The sequence below is a fragment of the Manis pentadactyla genome, chromosome 14, assembly GCF_030020395.1.
Source record: "Manis pentadactyla isolate mManPen7 chromosome 14, mManPen7.hap1, whole genome shotgun sequence".
Classification (NCBI taxonomy): Eukaryota; Metazoa; Chordata; class Mammalia; order Pholidota; family Manidae; genus Manis; species Manis pentadactyla.
Window position 1 is genome coordinate 59,024,833 of NC_080032.1, and position 15,706 is coordinate 59,040,538.

Genomic DNA, 15,706 nt, shown 5'->3' on the forward strand with positions numbered 1-15,706 from the left:
GAACACACTAGAGAATCCAGACATGAATCCAGACATATATGGTCAATTAATATTTGATAAAGGAGCCATGGACATACAATGGCGAAATGACAGTCTCTTCAACAGATGGTGCTGGCAAAACTGGACAGCTACATGTAGGAGAATGAAACTGGACCATTGTCTAACCCCATATACAAAAGTAAACTCAAAATGGATCAAAGACCTGAATGTAAGTCATGAAACTATTAAACTCTTGGAAGAAAACATAGGCAAAAACCTCTTAGACATAAACATGAGTGACCTCTTCTTGAACATATCTCCCCGGGCAAGGAAAACAACAGCAAAAATGAACAAGTGGGACTATATTAAGCTGAAAAGCTTCTGTACAGCAAAAGACACCATCAATAGAACAAAAAGGAACCCTACAGTATGGGAGAATATATTTGAAAATGACACAGGCTTGACGTCCAGAATATATAAAGAGCTCACACACCTCAACAAACAAAAAACAAATAACCCAATTAAAAAATGGGCAGAGGAACTAAACAGACAGTTCTCCAAAAAAGAAATACAGATGGCTAACAGACACATGAAAAGATGCTCCCCATTGTTAATTATCAGAGAAATGCAAATTAAAACTACAATGAGGTATCACCTCACACCAGTAAGGATGGCTGCCATCCAAAAGACAAACAACAACAAATGTTGGCGAGGCTGTGGAGAAAGGGGAACCCTCCTACACTGCTGGTGGGAATGTAAATTAGTTCAACCATTGTGGAAAGCAGTATGGAGGTACATCAAAATGCTCAAAACAGACTTACCATTTGACCCAGGAATTGCACTCCTAGGAATCTACCCTAAGAATGCAGCAATCAAGTTTGAGAAAGACAGATGCACCCCTATGTTTATTGCAGCACTATTTACAATAGCCGAGAATTGGAAGCAACCTAAATGTCCATCGATAGATGAATGGATAAAGAAGATGTGGTACATATACACAATGGAATACTACTCAGCCATAAGAAAAGGGCAAATCCTACCATTTGCAGCAACATGGATGGAGCTGGAGGGTATTATGCTCAGTGAAACAAGCCAAGCGGACAAAGAGAAATACCAAATGATTTCACTCATCTGTGGAATATAAGTACAAAGGAAAAACTGAAGGAACAAAACAGCAGCAGAATCACAGAACTCACGAATGGACTAACAGGTACCAAAGGGAAAGGAACTGGGGAGGATGGGTGGGTAGGGAGGGATAAGGGGGGGGAATAAGAAAGGGGGTATTAAGTTTAGCATGCATGGGGGGGTGGGAGAAAGGGGAGGGCTGTACAACACAGAGAAGACAAGTAGTGATTCTCCAACATTTTGCAATGCTGATGGACAGTGACTGTAAAGGGGTTTATAGGGGGGACCTGGTATAGGGGAGAGCCTAGTAAACATAATATTCATCATGTAAGTGTAGATTAATGATACCAAAAAAAAAAAAAAGGCAGTTCCTGTGTGGTGACCTCCAATGAGTTCTACACAAGGGTATAAAGGGCATATAAAAGTGTAGGCAAAGGGCCTGTTTGTGTTTATACAGAGGATCAAAGCCTAATTGGGCTACCCTGAAAATCAACTAAGATACGATATGAAAAAGAACTTCCAACATCAGCACTCTCAGGAAGACTCATGCCAGAAGATGATCATCAGAAAACCCCAACAAAGATCCACGCACTGCTACAAGTGTAGATGCACTCATCCCACCAGTTCCTGGACTTGCCATGGGAATGAAGAAGGAGATATCTAAGCTGGCCTGTGCATACAGTAAAACAACAAATTTGACTGGATCTATACTGTTGGAACTCAACCAAGAATTAGGAGAAGTGCAAATTGTAGCGCTCCGAAATCTTACAACTACAGACTATTTACTGTTAAAAGAACATATGGGATGTGAACAGTCCCCAGGAATGGGTTGTTTTAATTTGTCTGATTTCTCTCAGACTGTTCAAGTTCAGTTGGACAATATCCACCATATCATAGATAAGTTTTCACAAATGCCTCAGGTGCCTAACTGGTTTTCTTGGTTTCACTGGAGATGGATGGTAATTACAGGTATGCTTTGGTTATGTAACTATACTCCTATTATGTTAATGTGTGTGCGCAATTTAATTAGTAGTTTAAAACCTATACATGCTGAAGTTACTCTACAAGAAGATATGTCAAAGAAATAATCAATCTTCCCATGTTTTCCTCCGCCTGCTACTTCTATAGCTTTTCTTCTTCCTTCCTAATTACAACCCTTAAATAGAATTCGTGCCTTATATCAAATTTACCAAGTATCATAATTCTTCCAAGTGGTAAAGATACCTCAAGACAAATGCTGGGCATAGAAGCCACAGGGCATAAACATGCAAAGAAGTAAAAAGCTAACCTTTTCAAACAATAAGGCTTCTCTCTCACTTACCAACTTTACATTTCCCTGTATTGCCCCGGAAGATGACTGGTTAGCCAGAGACGGGTAAGATTTCTCAAGGGAGAAACAACCTAAGACAGGCACAGTCGCAGGGGGGCCATCAGGTGAGAAATTCGGGATCAACAGAGGTGAGGCTTAGAACCTCACCCCCCCTGTTCTGAGAGAAATCTTCTGCATACGTGGTTGTTTTATTGCCCTTGTCTAGCTTGGATTAACACATAGTCTACAGGCACACACCTGATCATCTACATTTGCTCTCTTACAACACTAAACTATGTTTTCTACCTTTATCTTGTATCTACCTACCACTTCAGCATTTTATTAAAAATAATAATAATAAAGAGAGAAATGTGGTATCCACATATAAATCAAGTATAAAAATCAAATGAGTATTCATATTTGAACTGACTGTTTATAGTTCATAATGCATGAGCAAAACCGAAGGTTTCTGTGATGATTGCCCTTGTACTGTTCACCATGTAACTTATTCACTATGTAAGAATTTGTTCTCCAAGTAAGAACTTGTTCGTTATGCTTCAGAAGATTGGAGACTGATGAAAATTAGGCTTGGGGTGGATTAATGATTGTGCATTGAGCACTGACTCCTCTATACAGAATTTTATTGTTGTTAACAACCATTTGATCAATAAAAATGAGAGATGCCCTCACAAAAAAAAAAAAAAGTACATACTTCCAATTGTAAAATAAGTAAGTAACCGGGATGTAAGGTATAGCATAAGGAATATAGTCAAAATATTGTAACAACTTGGTATGGTGATAGCTGGTACCTAGAATTATCATATATATAAATGTTGAATCACTCTGTTGTACACCTGAAACTAATGTAATACTGTGTGTCAACTACCCTTCAATAAAAAATAATTATCTACAAAAAAATAAAAAATAAAAAAAATAAAATAAAATGGAATACATGAGAAAACGAAGTTAATTTGGGAACGCTGTCTTCCATTCCTTCATTCACTGAAACAATCTTATTTCACTCTCTTTGCATGCATCTTCAGTATCAATTCACGAAGGACAGAAGACGCACCATTACTTTATGAATCACTAAGAAAGAAAAAAGTTATGCCAATTAAATTATGCCATTACATTATTTATATGTTTCAAAGATGTTAAAATGTAAAAATAAAACTTAGAATTGGTATTTCATTGTGACAAAAGAGGGAAAAGGCTATCTATACTTTTGTTTAACCTGAAGATCAAAAAGTTATCTCACTGCATTGTTTTATGGGCAGTAAGAAGATAAAAAGGGAAAAGTGTAGACAATTAGTGAAATAAGAAAGGAGCTCTGTCTCTATATTTTAACTCAAATATTCATTAGACCCTCAGTAATGCAGTCCCAGGACAGATGGTGGTAGACACTACCAAAATAGCACAAATAAAGGAAAGAGAAATTACTATCTAAAGGTAAACAGTTAAAAGGGGTCACATTACCACAAATGAATAAGGGGAAATAAGTTTTTCATCAAAGAGAGAAGGATGAGAAAAAGTAACTAAGAAAAAAATTCATCTTCTAATTTCAGGAAAACAGAGTTAATTCTACCAAGACTATCAAACCAAATACTGGAAATTTCCTATAAACTAACCCACATTCCCAACACATTTTAGAAGACATGAAAAATAAACTCTATTCTTGTTACATAAAATTCCAGATACTAGTAATCTTTAAAAGCAAATCAAGAACTCAAAAGGCCATATCCTTGAGCCATTAAGTTTAAACCTAGTAACTATTTTCCCTAATTTATCCAAATACTATCAGAAAAGTTCTTTCTTATACATATGTATGTGCAAATGACACCCCAGATTAAATCTCATTCCTGGAATTATAGGAAAACGAGCCCTTCTTTATGTTCAAGCTCAGTTCAATGTGTTGATATTGATCTACAGAAGTACAGATTTCTCTCACCAAAATGAGGTTAAAAGTTACGGTTTTAGCATTATTAAGTTCAGACATTTAATTCAGGGGCTACTACATTGAGCCTAAATTCTGAGCAAGCTAGGAACACCCTTGCTTTTTAAAAAAATTTAACTAAAGTAGCTCCAAATCCAATGAATAGATCATGTACCACTTTTTAAATAAAGCCAATTGTTTATAAATCAGAATGTAGTTGCCTTGGAAACAATATTATAAATAGAGTTCAGGTTTTCTCGTAGCCCACAAAATTTAAGTTTAATCATGATGTAAAAGCATACTAAAACTAATAGTTGAAGATCATAGGCCTGAAAAAGATGGTTAGCAAAGAAAATAAATTAACCATCACAAAATGGAAAAGTTAAGTTTCCTCCATTCTATCTACTTGTAAGATTGGCACAAGAATGTGTATGTGTGTGTATTCATATGTATATGTATGCATGTCCATATATCCACATAATACGTATACTCATTCATATATATGTGTATGTATATATACATACATACACATATATATGAATGAATAGTAAAACATCTCCAGTTCTCTTGCCTTCCTCAGAACAGTCACAAGTAACAGTACAGCACCTTAGGTTTCCCTCTCCCTTTTGTATCTCTACCTACACTAGAGTTCTAGGACCTGAAATAGCAGTCTAGGATCTGAAATTACCCCCTAGCCTTCCAACCAAATGACCTCCCAAGCCATTATCATTTAATATTGGTCTCAAAAATTAAAAGACGAGACTTTGAGTTCAACCCTTCTCTATGGTAATCCTCTATCCTACAGTGTACACTAATTGAGTATGTTAAGTATTACTTCCCAGGAGAACTCAACTAGAGCTTAAATTAAAGCCTCATCAGTGAAATTTCTAGTGACTGGACAAGCCGTGGAAGAACGCCTCTGCTAGCACCATCTACAAAGGAAACAACAGCCGCTCTTGTTGGAGTCTTAGACTTCTGGGGCCAGAAGTATCTCTATACTGAATCTAGTCTGACAGCAGGACTGAGTCAGACACGTGGAACACTGGCACCTGACAGGAGAGCAACCCACATGCCAGTTCTAAAGTCCCTGTCCTCTGAGAAGGCAGCCGAGCACATGAGAAAAGCCTTTGGCCTCAGCAAGATCCTCAAGGGAAGGGCCTCTGAGTCATTTAGCTGTTTCTATCTTCCCCTTCTAGAAGGTAGGCTTATTAATGAAAACTGAACACAGGACATTCAAAAAGAAAAACAGGAAGAGACAGACTAGAATTCTTAGGTATGACTCGGCTACCACCTACCTACTTCGGCAGTGCCGGACCAGTCATTTAATCTCTCTGGGCTTCCGCCTCCTTATCTGTACCAAAAAACTCTATATAAGAATCCTTTCCAAAACCAAAAAGGTCATGATATATGTAGGGTAGCTAAAATTAACAAATATAATTTCAATTAGTATTTGGGGGCACCTTTCTTAGATAAGATCTACATGATACATAGCAAATTAAACACCTGAGGTGTTGAGTTCCTCTAGGAGAATTCCCGATTATGTGACAGTTTGCTTTTTAATGTTTCCACTAAAGGACAGAAAAAGGACTGCTCACTGAATCCAAATGAAATTAAGACTAATGTCCACATTTCAAAGTGAAATATGGCATTTCTGTCACATTACAGAATTACTTTTAAAAAGTTAAAATATATCCCTCTTTAAATTAGTTGCCTGGTTTGGGGCAAACATCTATTGTAAAATGCCCCTTTCAAAAAGTGAAGTGGGGGTGGGCGGAGATCTATTCCAGTCACTGGGGTAGGGATGCAGTGAGCGTAGAGGCAAAGTAAGACAGAGAGGACTAAACAAAGGTACAGGAGGATGGAAACCTGTGTGAACAATACCTGAAAATGATGGCACAGTGGAAAAATTTAAGCCTGGTTTAACTGTGTGAAAATTAATAAAGGGAAACCTCACTGACATGGTGTTCGGCGGCCAGCAGGAGGAGCTCTCACACTCACCACTCACTCCTAACTAAATCTCAGACCTCACTGGAAGAGAGGGACACCACACTGTTTTGGCTACTTTACTTCCCAGCAGGAAGAAGAAAGGTTTCCACTTACCCCGGCAACAGCCAATGTCACAACTTAGCCAATAGGAAGCCACAGTACATGTAACTCCCAGTTTCTTCCAATGGACTTTTTGTTTAGAACAGCCCTTCCAACTTGGCCCTTTCCTCTATAAAAAGAGTGGTCTTCTCCTTTATTCTCCAGACTTGCCTATGGTTTTGCTGTAGCTTGCTCGTACTGGTTTGCAATTCTCTGGTATTCTTGAATAAACCTGTTTTTGCTGGTAAAATAACTTTTATTTTTAAAATTAACAACTGGCACCCTCCAATTACTGTCCATGTTAAAAGAACCAAAATGCGCGTAACAAGGGAATCACTCATGATTTGAGGAAGTAATAAAGACCGTAAGTTATTTTTTTATGCATGAGGTATTAGGTAAACAATGAGCCCCCAACCTTGGCCAGGGCCCTGGAGCTGCTTCTGTTCTAGCACCTTTGATTCTTGTTTGACTTCTCAAAAGTATAAATCTTTTCAAAATGGTTGCCTCAGCTATAAAAAAAAAAAGGAGTAAAGGAGGAAATAAGTTTATAAATAGTTGTACCTGTTTGAATACTTTGGGCTGCAAATACACATATTCTGTTTCAAAATGGCTTGAACTATAAGAAAATGTACTATTTCATGTAATAAGTCTAGTTTCAGGAAGAGGCTGTTAGGGTTCTGGCTTTATCCTCTGGTTTTCCAGACTCCACCACCCCCTGGATGCTGGCTTCATCTTAGGCAGACACGAGTCACAGCTGTTCTGGTCACCATATTCGGACACAATCATGTACAAAACAAAGGGCCACCTTTCTTCTTACAAATTTTCCTTATAAGAAAATCATTCCCCAGAACTCTCTCTGTAGTTCAACCCCTGAAATTATTCAGGGATTACAATGCTCAATGTGTAACTAAGTCACCAGAAAAGATGGTTGTCACTCTCTAAATATATGTTTCTAAATGTATGTGTTGAATTGAATGTAAATGAATCTCATATTAGAGTAAACTGAGGATTTCTGCTGCCAACACCAAACTGAAGATTCACTAGTACTTCTGTATCCAAAAAAGGTAACAAAGCAAATACAAAAGCAAAATTATGATGCAAAACACAACATATGGCATGGGGGAAAATGTCCCCAGTATAGTGCCATTACACAAGCACTTAGCCAACAGGAATAGCATGAGTGCAAGAGCAGACAACTGACAATTCTTGGGAGTCGGTAAAGACACCACTATCAGAACTTATCAGCCCACATAACTCTTCCCTCTAAATATTTTAAACATTATATCAAAGAAAAGCCTATTCATTTTGAATCTAATAGAAACTTGAATATGTTCACTTTAGAAGAAAACATCTCAATTACATTCAGGGTTCCTGAGGCTAATCTAAATCCATCTACTTACATAAGCACAGATCAAGTTCTAGTTGTTTTTGTTTTTCTTATTTTTCTTAAATTGATCTGTAAATACTATCCAAACCCATCAGGTGATGACTTTCTTGTCAAGCTGGCTTGACTACAGTGCCCAGTTACTTAATCAAACACTAATCTAGATGTTGCTATAAAGGTATTTTGCAGATATAATTGAAGCCTCCAATCCATTTAAGTAAAAGATATTATTCCACATAATCAGAGTGGGCATAAGGGAATCCTTTGGAAGGCTCTGATATAAGGGTTGAGGTTTCCCGGGAGAGAGAAGGTTCAAGGCAGAATGGTGGCCCATCAGTGAAGGAGTTCTATCCTACTGGTGATCTTCTATTCCTAACAGCCTGCCATACAGACTTCTGACTTGCTTAGCCAGCCCCCAAGACAACTGCTTATAATAAATCTCACTCACACACAAACACACACACACACACACACACACACACACACGCACACACACTACTGGCTCTGCCTCTCTAACTGAACTCCTACTCATACAACACACCACAGTATGTGTATGAATTTTGAAGCAGTACTTCTTAGATTTAATTGGGAAAACATTTTAAATTTGAAGATGTATGGGTGGGCTTACATAATTCTCTTTTCAAATGGCAGTAGGTCAGGACAGTGGTGCACTACATCACCTTCCAACAGGAACTACTACTGTTGTGTAAAAACAATTTAAGGGGCAACTTACAAAGAGTAAGTCTGGGAATCCTTCATGATTTAATCTAAACCTTTAATACAGAAGATCCTTATATAAGAAGCACTATGAAATTTGCAAAGAACAAGAATTATCTCTAATTCAATTATTATAGCAGTCTGCTTTCATTTTTTTTGCATTGAGAAGTTGCTGAGTACCGTTTAGAAGTGGATTCTACATCCTGGGTTACAGTGTGGCACTACAGCTACATTAGTGAAAATGCTACTCCTTAACAGGCATTCTAAAGAACAGCTACATACAAGATGGGAGAGGAACAGACTAAGGTTATTAATTATAACCAACAATATCAGAATCTTAGCAGAGAGGACAAACACTTTATCCACAACCATTGTACTAAGAGATACAGTTCAATTTGACATATACTGGCTGTTCTTTAATTCTGATCAAGCAAAATTCCCAGCGAGCTCCAGCAGTAGCAAGAGGAGCGGCAGCGATTCAGTCTAGGACAGAACTACAGCCTCAACATGACACTCACGTTCCCAGGAAGTCCCAAACAAATCCCCCTGATGGTGCAGGGACAGAGACCTGGCGCAGAAGGTGCAAATTGTGGGAGACTGGCTTTCTGAGAAACAGCATGGCCAATACGGGACACATAAACACACAGAGACCAAAAACCCCAATGGAATGGGACCATGATAAAACAAGTCAAAAGAAAGATGAAGAAACTCAAATGATAAATTAGGGGAGACAGACACCCACACAGTGGAATGGCAACACAAGAAGCAAAATGTTAGTAAGAAACACAGCAGCCACACACATGCACCTCAGTTCTGAACATGGGAACAAAGGTGTCACACAACCCCAAATGTCTTTGGCTCTTCATTCACATCTTAATCTATGTTGCTGAATAACAAATTACAAAGTCTGAGTTTTAAAAACTATTTCTTTTTTCTATAGCCAAGAAACTTTGTGTCAAATCCTAAAACAAAGTTATAATACCCTCATCAGAGGATAAAATTGTATAAGTGCTTCTTAAACCTTGTATGTGTGGCAGGAGTAGATCATTTACAATGTTTCTCAAAATGTGAGAAATATAAAAGCTATTTGGTGTACTTTGGTTATCAGATACAGATTTACTCCCATTTCTTATACTCTCAAATCAAGTCCATCTCCCCAAATCAGTATTACATCCAAAAATTAAGGCATTTTTCAAGCAAGCTGCCTGGAACAAGCAACAGTTTCAATGTAGATTTCTAATACAAGAAATTAAACCAAAAAGTGAAATATTATCAAGGAATTTCTTTTCTGAATTATTGAAATATATTTAGTGGGAAATTGCTAATCCATGTATTTTAAAACCTCTTTGGTACCACTGCTGACTTCAGGCCCACACAAAAACAAAGAGGCATGTATTCACGTAAGTATGTGAAGGCAGGGGTGTGTGTTTGTGTGTGTTGGAGCCAGGGCATGGTAATTTGTTAATTCTGACTTTAAGAATTTCATCCATTATTCTTATCCAAAACCAGAAAATATGAATAGAGTTAATATCAAAATAAGAGGAAACAAATGAGTAGGTAACCCACACCTGCCATTCACACTTTCAGTATGGCAAAAGAGAAATGGGAGGGCTGGGCTCTATATAAGTTTTAGTTTCTTAAAAATTAAAATTCTATGGATAGAGAATAGAAAAAAAAGTAACTTCTAGGGGAAATTATCAGGTCTACCAGTAACCCAAAAATTTAAAACTTAATGAACAATTTATGAAAATAGTCTTAATATGTCCTGTCAAGAGCATGCAAATAAAATATTCCTAAGAATCAGTCTCCAAGGAACCACAAATTAATGATTTCATTCTGCCCTTGTCAGTCTCTCTGACTGTTCAGAGAAAAATGGGTGATTAAAGAAGTTCTACTGGAAGGACTGTTTCAATGCACTTGTTCAATTTATGTTAAATACCTGAGGTTATATGCTTCATCTTTAGTACAAAACATCCTAATAGGGAAAAAAAAAAAGAAAAGAAAAGGAAAATTCCAAGAGAACTGTTTGGCTGTATCTATTGAAAGGTTATTTTAAAGAACTCAAAGTCAGCACTTGAATAAAAATCATACCCAAATCTCTTAAATTGAACTCAAACTGTCCCTCCTTCTAAATTTGACGTATGCACTGATGTTAACACTGCTTCCTATAATACAAACTGTATAAAGTCTAAATCTTTATAGCCCAAAGGAGCATCCACAAAAAAGGTCTAAACCAATGAAAAAATATTAACTCCTTGAACCTGAGGTTCATGTGCTTCTTAGATAAATTAAAAAGCTAAGTAGGTATTTGTACTCCCTTGAATAGCCAGTAGGAAACTTTAAATACTTAATGAATACTTTCTGTCTTTCCAGTCACTGAAGTTGAAGTCCACAGTTTTGCAACTTATTCCCATTCTATGCTGCCTTTAGCGACTGTAACAGTGAATTAATGAATAAATGAATTTATGCTGACTTAGAATAAAAAGACAGTAAAGTAACATCAAGTACTCAAGAACCTAAATTCATACAGGCACGTATACGTTAAAGAAGTATGCCCCAAAGTACACAGTTTTAAAATGGTACTTCAACTGTTCTAACATAGTAATCCCCCATTCAGCTTCCGTTTCCTTACCTTTCCAACTCAGCAATCTTCTTATCTTTGTCATTCTTCTCATTTTCTACCTCTTTCAAGATTTCCAAAAGGCGGTCAACTTCTGCCTGAGCCTTGCTAGATTCATCTTTATACCTGGCAATCTCCCTCTCCAACTGCTGTATTCGGTCACTCATCTCTGGACTGGCTCTGGCTTCCAAAGTTGCCTCATGTGCCTACAAAGAAAAGTGTTCAAAATCTTTCAGCTACAGGTACAGTAGCAGTGGACAAACCATGTCTCAAAGAACAATCCATAGTCCAATTTAAATAGCATATTATCAAATATCTAATAGCTAAACCCTATCTATAGGGTTTCCCCTGCTTAAGTATTACAAAGACAAAATATTAATAATAAATGGAGAAATAATTAACTTAGATTTTGAATGGATTCGTTTTTAAAAATGGTATATCTCTGAATATTTATTTCTAGGCCAAAAACAATCATAAGCCAAGAGATGCTTCAGAGTCTAGAGAGGTATACTAACAAGCCACTAGGCTACTTATTGATCTACCCAAGACAATGTCAATATTATGGACATCATCAGCAGAGATTATTAGTAATTATCAGCAGAGGTTCACTGATAATCTTACCACAGCCAGTGCCAATGCTGAGATCTAATTCTCACCTGACCTCCATTTCATTTCCCTTCTAACGATGCTTTACGAAGCACGTACAAATCACATGGTCTTGAGCATCTAGAGTTACAGAGATACTATAGCCAATGTGATGTCATGAAAAATGGAGTTAGGTTAAGAAAACGGCTACCAACACATAGGTACCTTTTTAATGCAGACTCTAGATTTTACAGGATACTACGGAACAAAGTCAACATCAAAAATCACATTTAGAACTGAGAAAAAATTCTTTATTCAGGATCCTAGTACACATGGCAACTAGTACCCTCATGAATTTTGGAATACAGAATAGTTTCAATAATAAAAAAATGAATCTGCAAGTCTTTAATTTTCCTCCTGACTTTCTAAATCCATGCATGTATAAGTATATTTAATGAGAAAATAGAAGTTAAGATATTTTAGTTTTCCTTATTCAACAGACAATAAAATATACTTAAAATATCCTTAAAACTTTGAAAAAATAATTAAGGCAGAAAATATTTATTTTAGAAAATACTTCAGAAAACTGATGCAAAATAGTAAAAGAGAAATATTTCTGTAAATTGGGCTAAATGCTTTGTCAAAACAACAGCTATATTTGTAAGATTAAGTCCTTTACTACTATCTTTTGTTTCAGTTTTTAATCAGTTATGAAGATCCACAATCACTAACAATAGCCTTTAAGGGAGAATCCACTGGCAGACATGGATTTTAGTGTTAGCAAACTTCTACCCTAAACTGGGGTGGAAAAAAGCCACAGCAAGCTAAAAGCTAAAGGAAAGAGAGGCAGCCCTGAATGAATTAACTCACTAAGAATAAAACAAAGTGAAAGCAGCAGAAATGCAAACATGGAGGAGAATTCTGGTCTCACAAAAACGTTTCTACTTTGTATTTACCCCAAATACTTTAGAAAGGAATCATTTTTTTTAAAATCTGGAGTTTCCAGTTGAGGAAGGGAGAAATGAGAAGTCAAGTGTATTCACTTCTCTATAGAGTAGTAAAAGATTGCTCGCCCAAAATGCAGAGAAAACATCAAGCAGGGCTTTATGGCACCACTTTGCCAGGTCGCTTGCTGAGTTGGATGGATGGTTTACAACTATTTCAGGATGCTGAAGAGACTGACACATCAGGGAGAAAAGAAGAAAGAAAAATAGGAGGAAATGGCGTAAGAATATAACAAACAAGAGAAAGGAAAGCAAGAAGTTAAAAAAAACTTCCAACAAAAAAATCACAGTCTAGAAATAGACATTTTTTTCCATAAGGGAAAAAAGAATCTAGCTCTTCTTAAAATTCTGATACCCCAAAAGTTTAATTTCAGTCATTTCCTTAATAATTCTGAGGTTTTTATCTTATGCTGAAGACAGAGAATACAAAAATTCAGGTATAGGGTATAAATTCTTTAACTATACATAGGGAAAAAAATACCAGTTATTTCCTACTCTAAACAAAATGGAGATGAAAATTTCTTTGAAAACTTCAAAGATAAGCTACAGCCTTTTATGTAAATATAAATAAGAATACCAATCTTACAGCAATTGTGGTTTTCAACAAGAAAACATGCCAAATATTACTTCACATAAACCTAAAAATAAGCTGCAAAGCAACAGAATGCTAATATCAAATTAAGAAGACAAAAACAACAAAATTCTAGGCCTAACAAGCTACTAAGAATTAAAGTTGCAGCAAATAAAACACATATAACAATATTTGCCTTTTTTGAAAAGATATAATTGACATATGACATATTAGCTTCAGGTGAAAGTGATTCAACATATGTATATATTATGAAATGTTCGCTATAATATGTCTAGTTCACATCTATCATCACACACATTTTTTTCTTATAAGGAGAACTTTTAAGATTTAGCCTTTAGCAGCTTTTAAACACACAGTACAGTATTATTATCTATAGTTACTACATGGTACATTACATCCCTACGACTTACTTATTTTAAATGGGAAGACGATACCTTTGAGCCCCTTCACTCATTTCACCCACACACCAACCCTGCTTCTCCACCAATCTGCTCTCTGCTTCTGTGTGTTTAGGTTTTCTGTTTTTGTCATCCTACCTATAAATGAGATTATACAGTATTTGTCTTTCTCTGTATGACTTATTTCACTGCTCTGCCTCTAAACTGCAATAATGTTAGGGAAGTAGTTATCTACTAGAATGAGGTAAAGTCAGAAGTATGACAGTCAACATATTGTTCAGATATTGTCCTGAGTCTTACATTTTATTATGTAACTTTACACTGAGAAATACACTTGCAGATTAAAGATGGCGCCATGAGAGGTGAGACAGAGAGTTTCTCCTAAAACCCCATATAATACAAAAATATAATTAATACAACTAATCCTGAAAGAGCAACAGGAAAGAGGACTCTGCCAGACTGCATACCCCTAGAGAAAAGAGAAGACCTCACCAAACGGGGTAACGTACCAGAGGTGTGACCGAGCAGGACCCAAGTCCTTCCCCCACCCAGCTCATCAGCTGGAGGAAGAGAAATGGAGCAGAAAGGGAGTGGAGGCCTGGGACTGCTGAATACCTAACTCCAGAGATCTGCTCTGGGAGCACAAACCTACATTTCATGGTGTTTTCATGATACTCTCCTGATTAGGGGATTGGAAGGCTAAGACAGGCAGAATTCATGGACAGACTGAAATTCCAGCCGCTTGTGGAAAGCAGGGATCCATATCCAGCTGCTCTGAGACAAAAGAAAGGCGGGCAGTCTGAGAGACTTCCTGACAGCAAGAGGGCTGCTAAAGGGGCAAGGACTGCACAGAGCTTACTGCTCAGGAGAAAGGACACGTAGACAAAATTGTCCGGGTGCACTCTGCCCAGCAGGTTGGGAGCTTTCATGATTTCCAGGTGCTCCAGCTCACTGCCTGGCTACGCAGCTCAAAGGACCTACTCCATGAAAGACAGCCTACTGGGCCTTTCTCCCGGTCAGCCCCACCTGACTCGCAAATCGGCAAACCCTACCATGGTGATAGGCCAGACAGAGGGAAGATCTGTCTGCAACAACTACAAACACAAACCACAGAGGCTTATACCTGTGTGCTCGGCCCACTGATCCAGGCAGAGGTGACAAGTATACCAGCCGGGAAGCAGGACACAGCTCTTTCCTCCCATCAGGCACCAACACCACTCCCATGCGACCCCTGTCATTGCTTCAGAGGCTGAGCAGCTCCAGAAACTAGAGCTTCCAGAAACTAGAGGGTGCCATATAGAAATATGAAACGACAAAGGAACATGGTTCAGAGTAAAATTAATATAACTCTGGAGAAAGATAACATGGACCTCATGACTTTTCCTGAAAGGGAGTTCAAAATAAAAATCATTAACATGATAATGGAGGTACAGAAAGATATTCAAGAACTCAGGAATGAATTCTGGTTGGAGATCCAATTTCGAAGAGTACAATGCAGAGTATTAAAAGCAGACTGCATACAGTGGAAGAGACGATAAATGAAATAGAAACTAGGGAAGAGGAATACAACGAAGGTGAGGCACAAAGAGAAAAAAAGATCTAGAAGAATGAAACAATATTGAGAGAACTCTGTGACCAATCCAAACAGAACAATATTCGCATTATAGGGGTAAGAGAGGAAAAAGAGAGAGAAAAAGGGACAGAAAGTAGTACCTTTGAGGAGGTAATTGCTGAAAACTTCCCCAGTCCGGGGAAGGAGATAGTCTCCCAACCATGGATCCACAGATCTCCCAACACAAGGGACCCAAGGAAAACAACACAAAGACATACACTAATTAAAATGCCAAAGATCAAGAATAAGAACAGACAATTAAAAGCAGCTAGAGACAGAAATAAGATCACATAAAAAGGAAGGTCCATCAGGCAAACATCAGACATCTCAGCAGAAATCTTATAGATCAGAAGGGAGTGGCAT

At 37.4% G+C, this 15,706-nt stretch overlaps 1 protein-coding gene across 15 annotated transcripts in view; it reads right to left on the reverse strand.

The window, feature by feature from the left end:
- The window catches only part of ERC1 (ELKS/RAB6-interacting/CAST family member 1), a 730,429-nt gene that overhangs the window by 419,884 nt on the left and 294,839 nt on the right, over nt 1–15,706 (reverse strand). For all 15 annotated transcript variants that reach the window (XM_057492538.1, XM_036907416.2, XM_057492541.1 and 12 more), the window contains one exon: nt 11,165–11,358. In XM_057492538.1, coding sequence (XP_057348521.1) covers nt 11,165–11,358 — 194 coding nt within the window. The remainder of the gene's footprint in view (nt 1–11,164; nt 11,359–15,706) is intronic.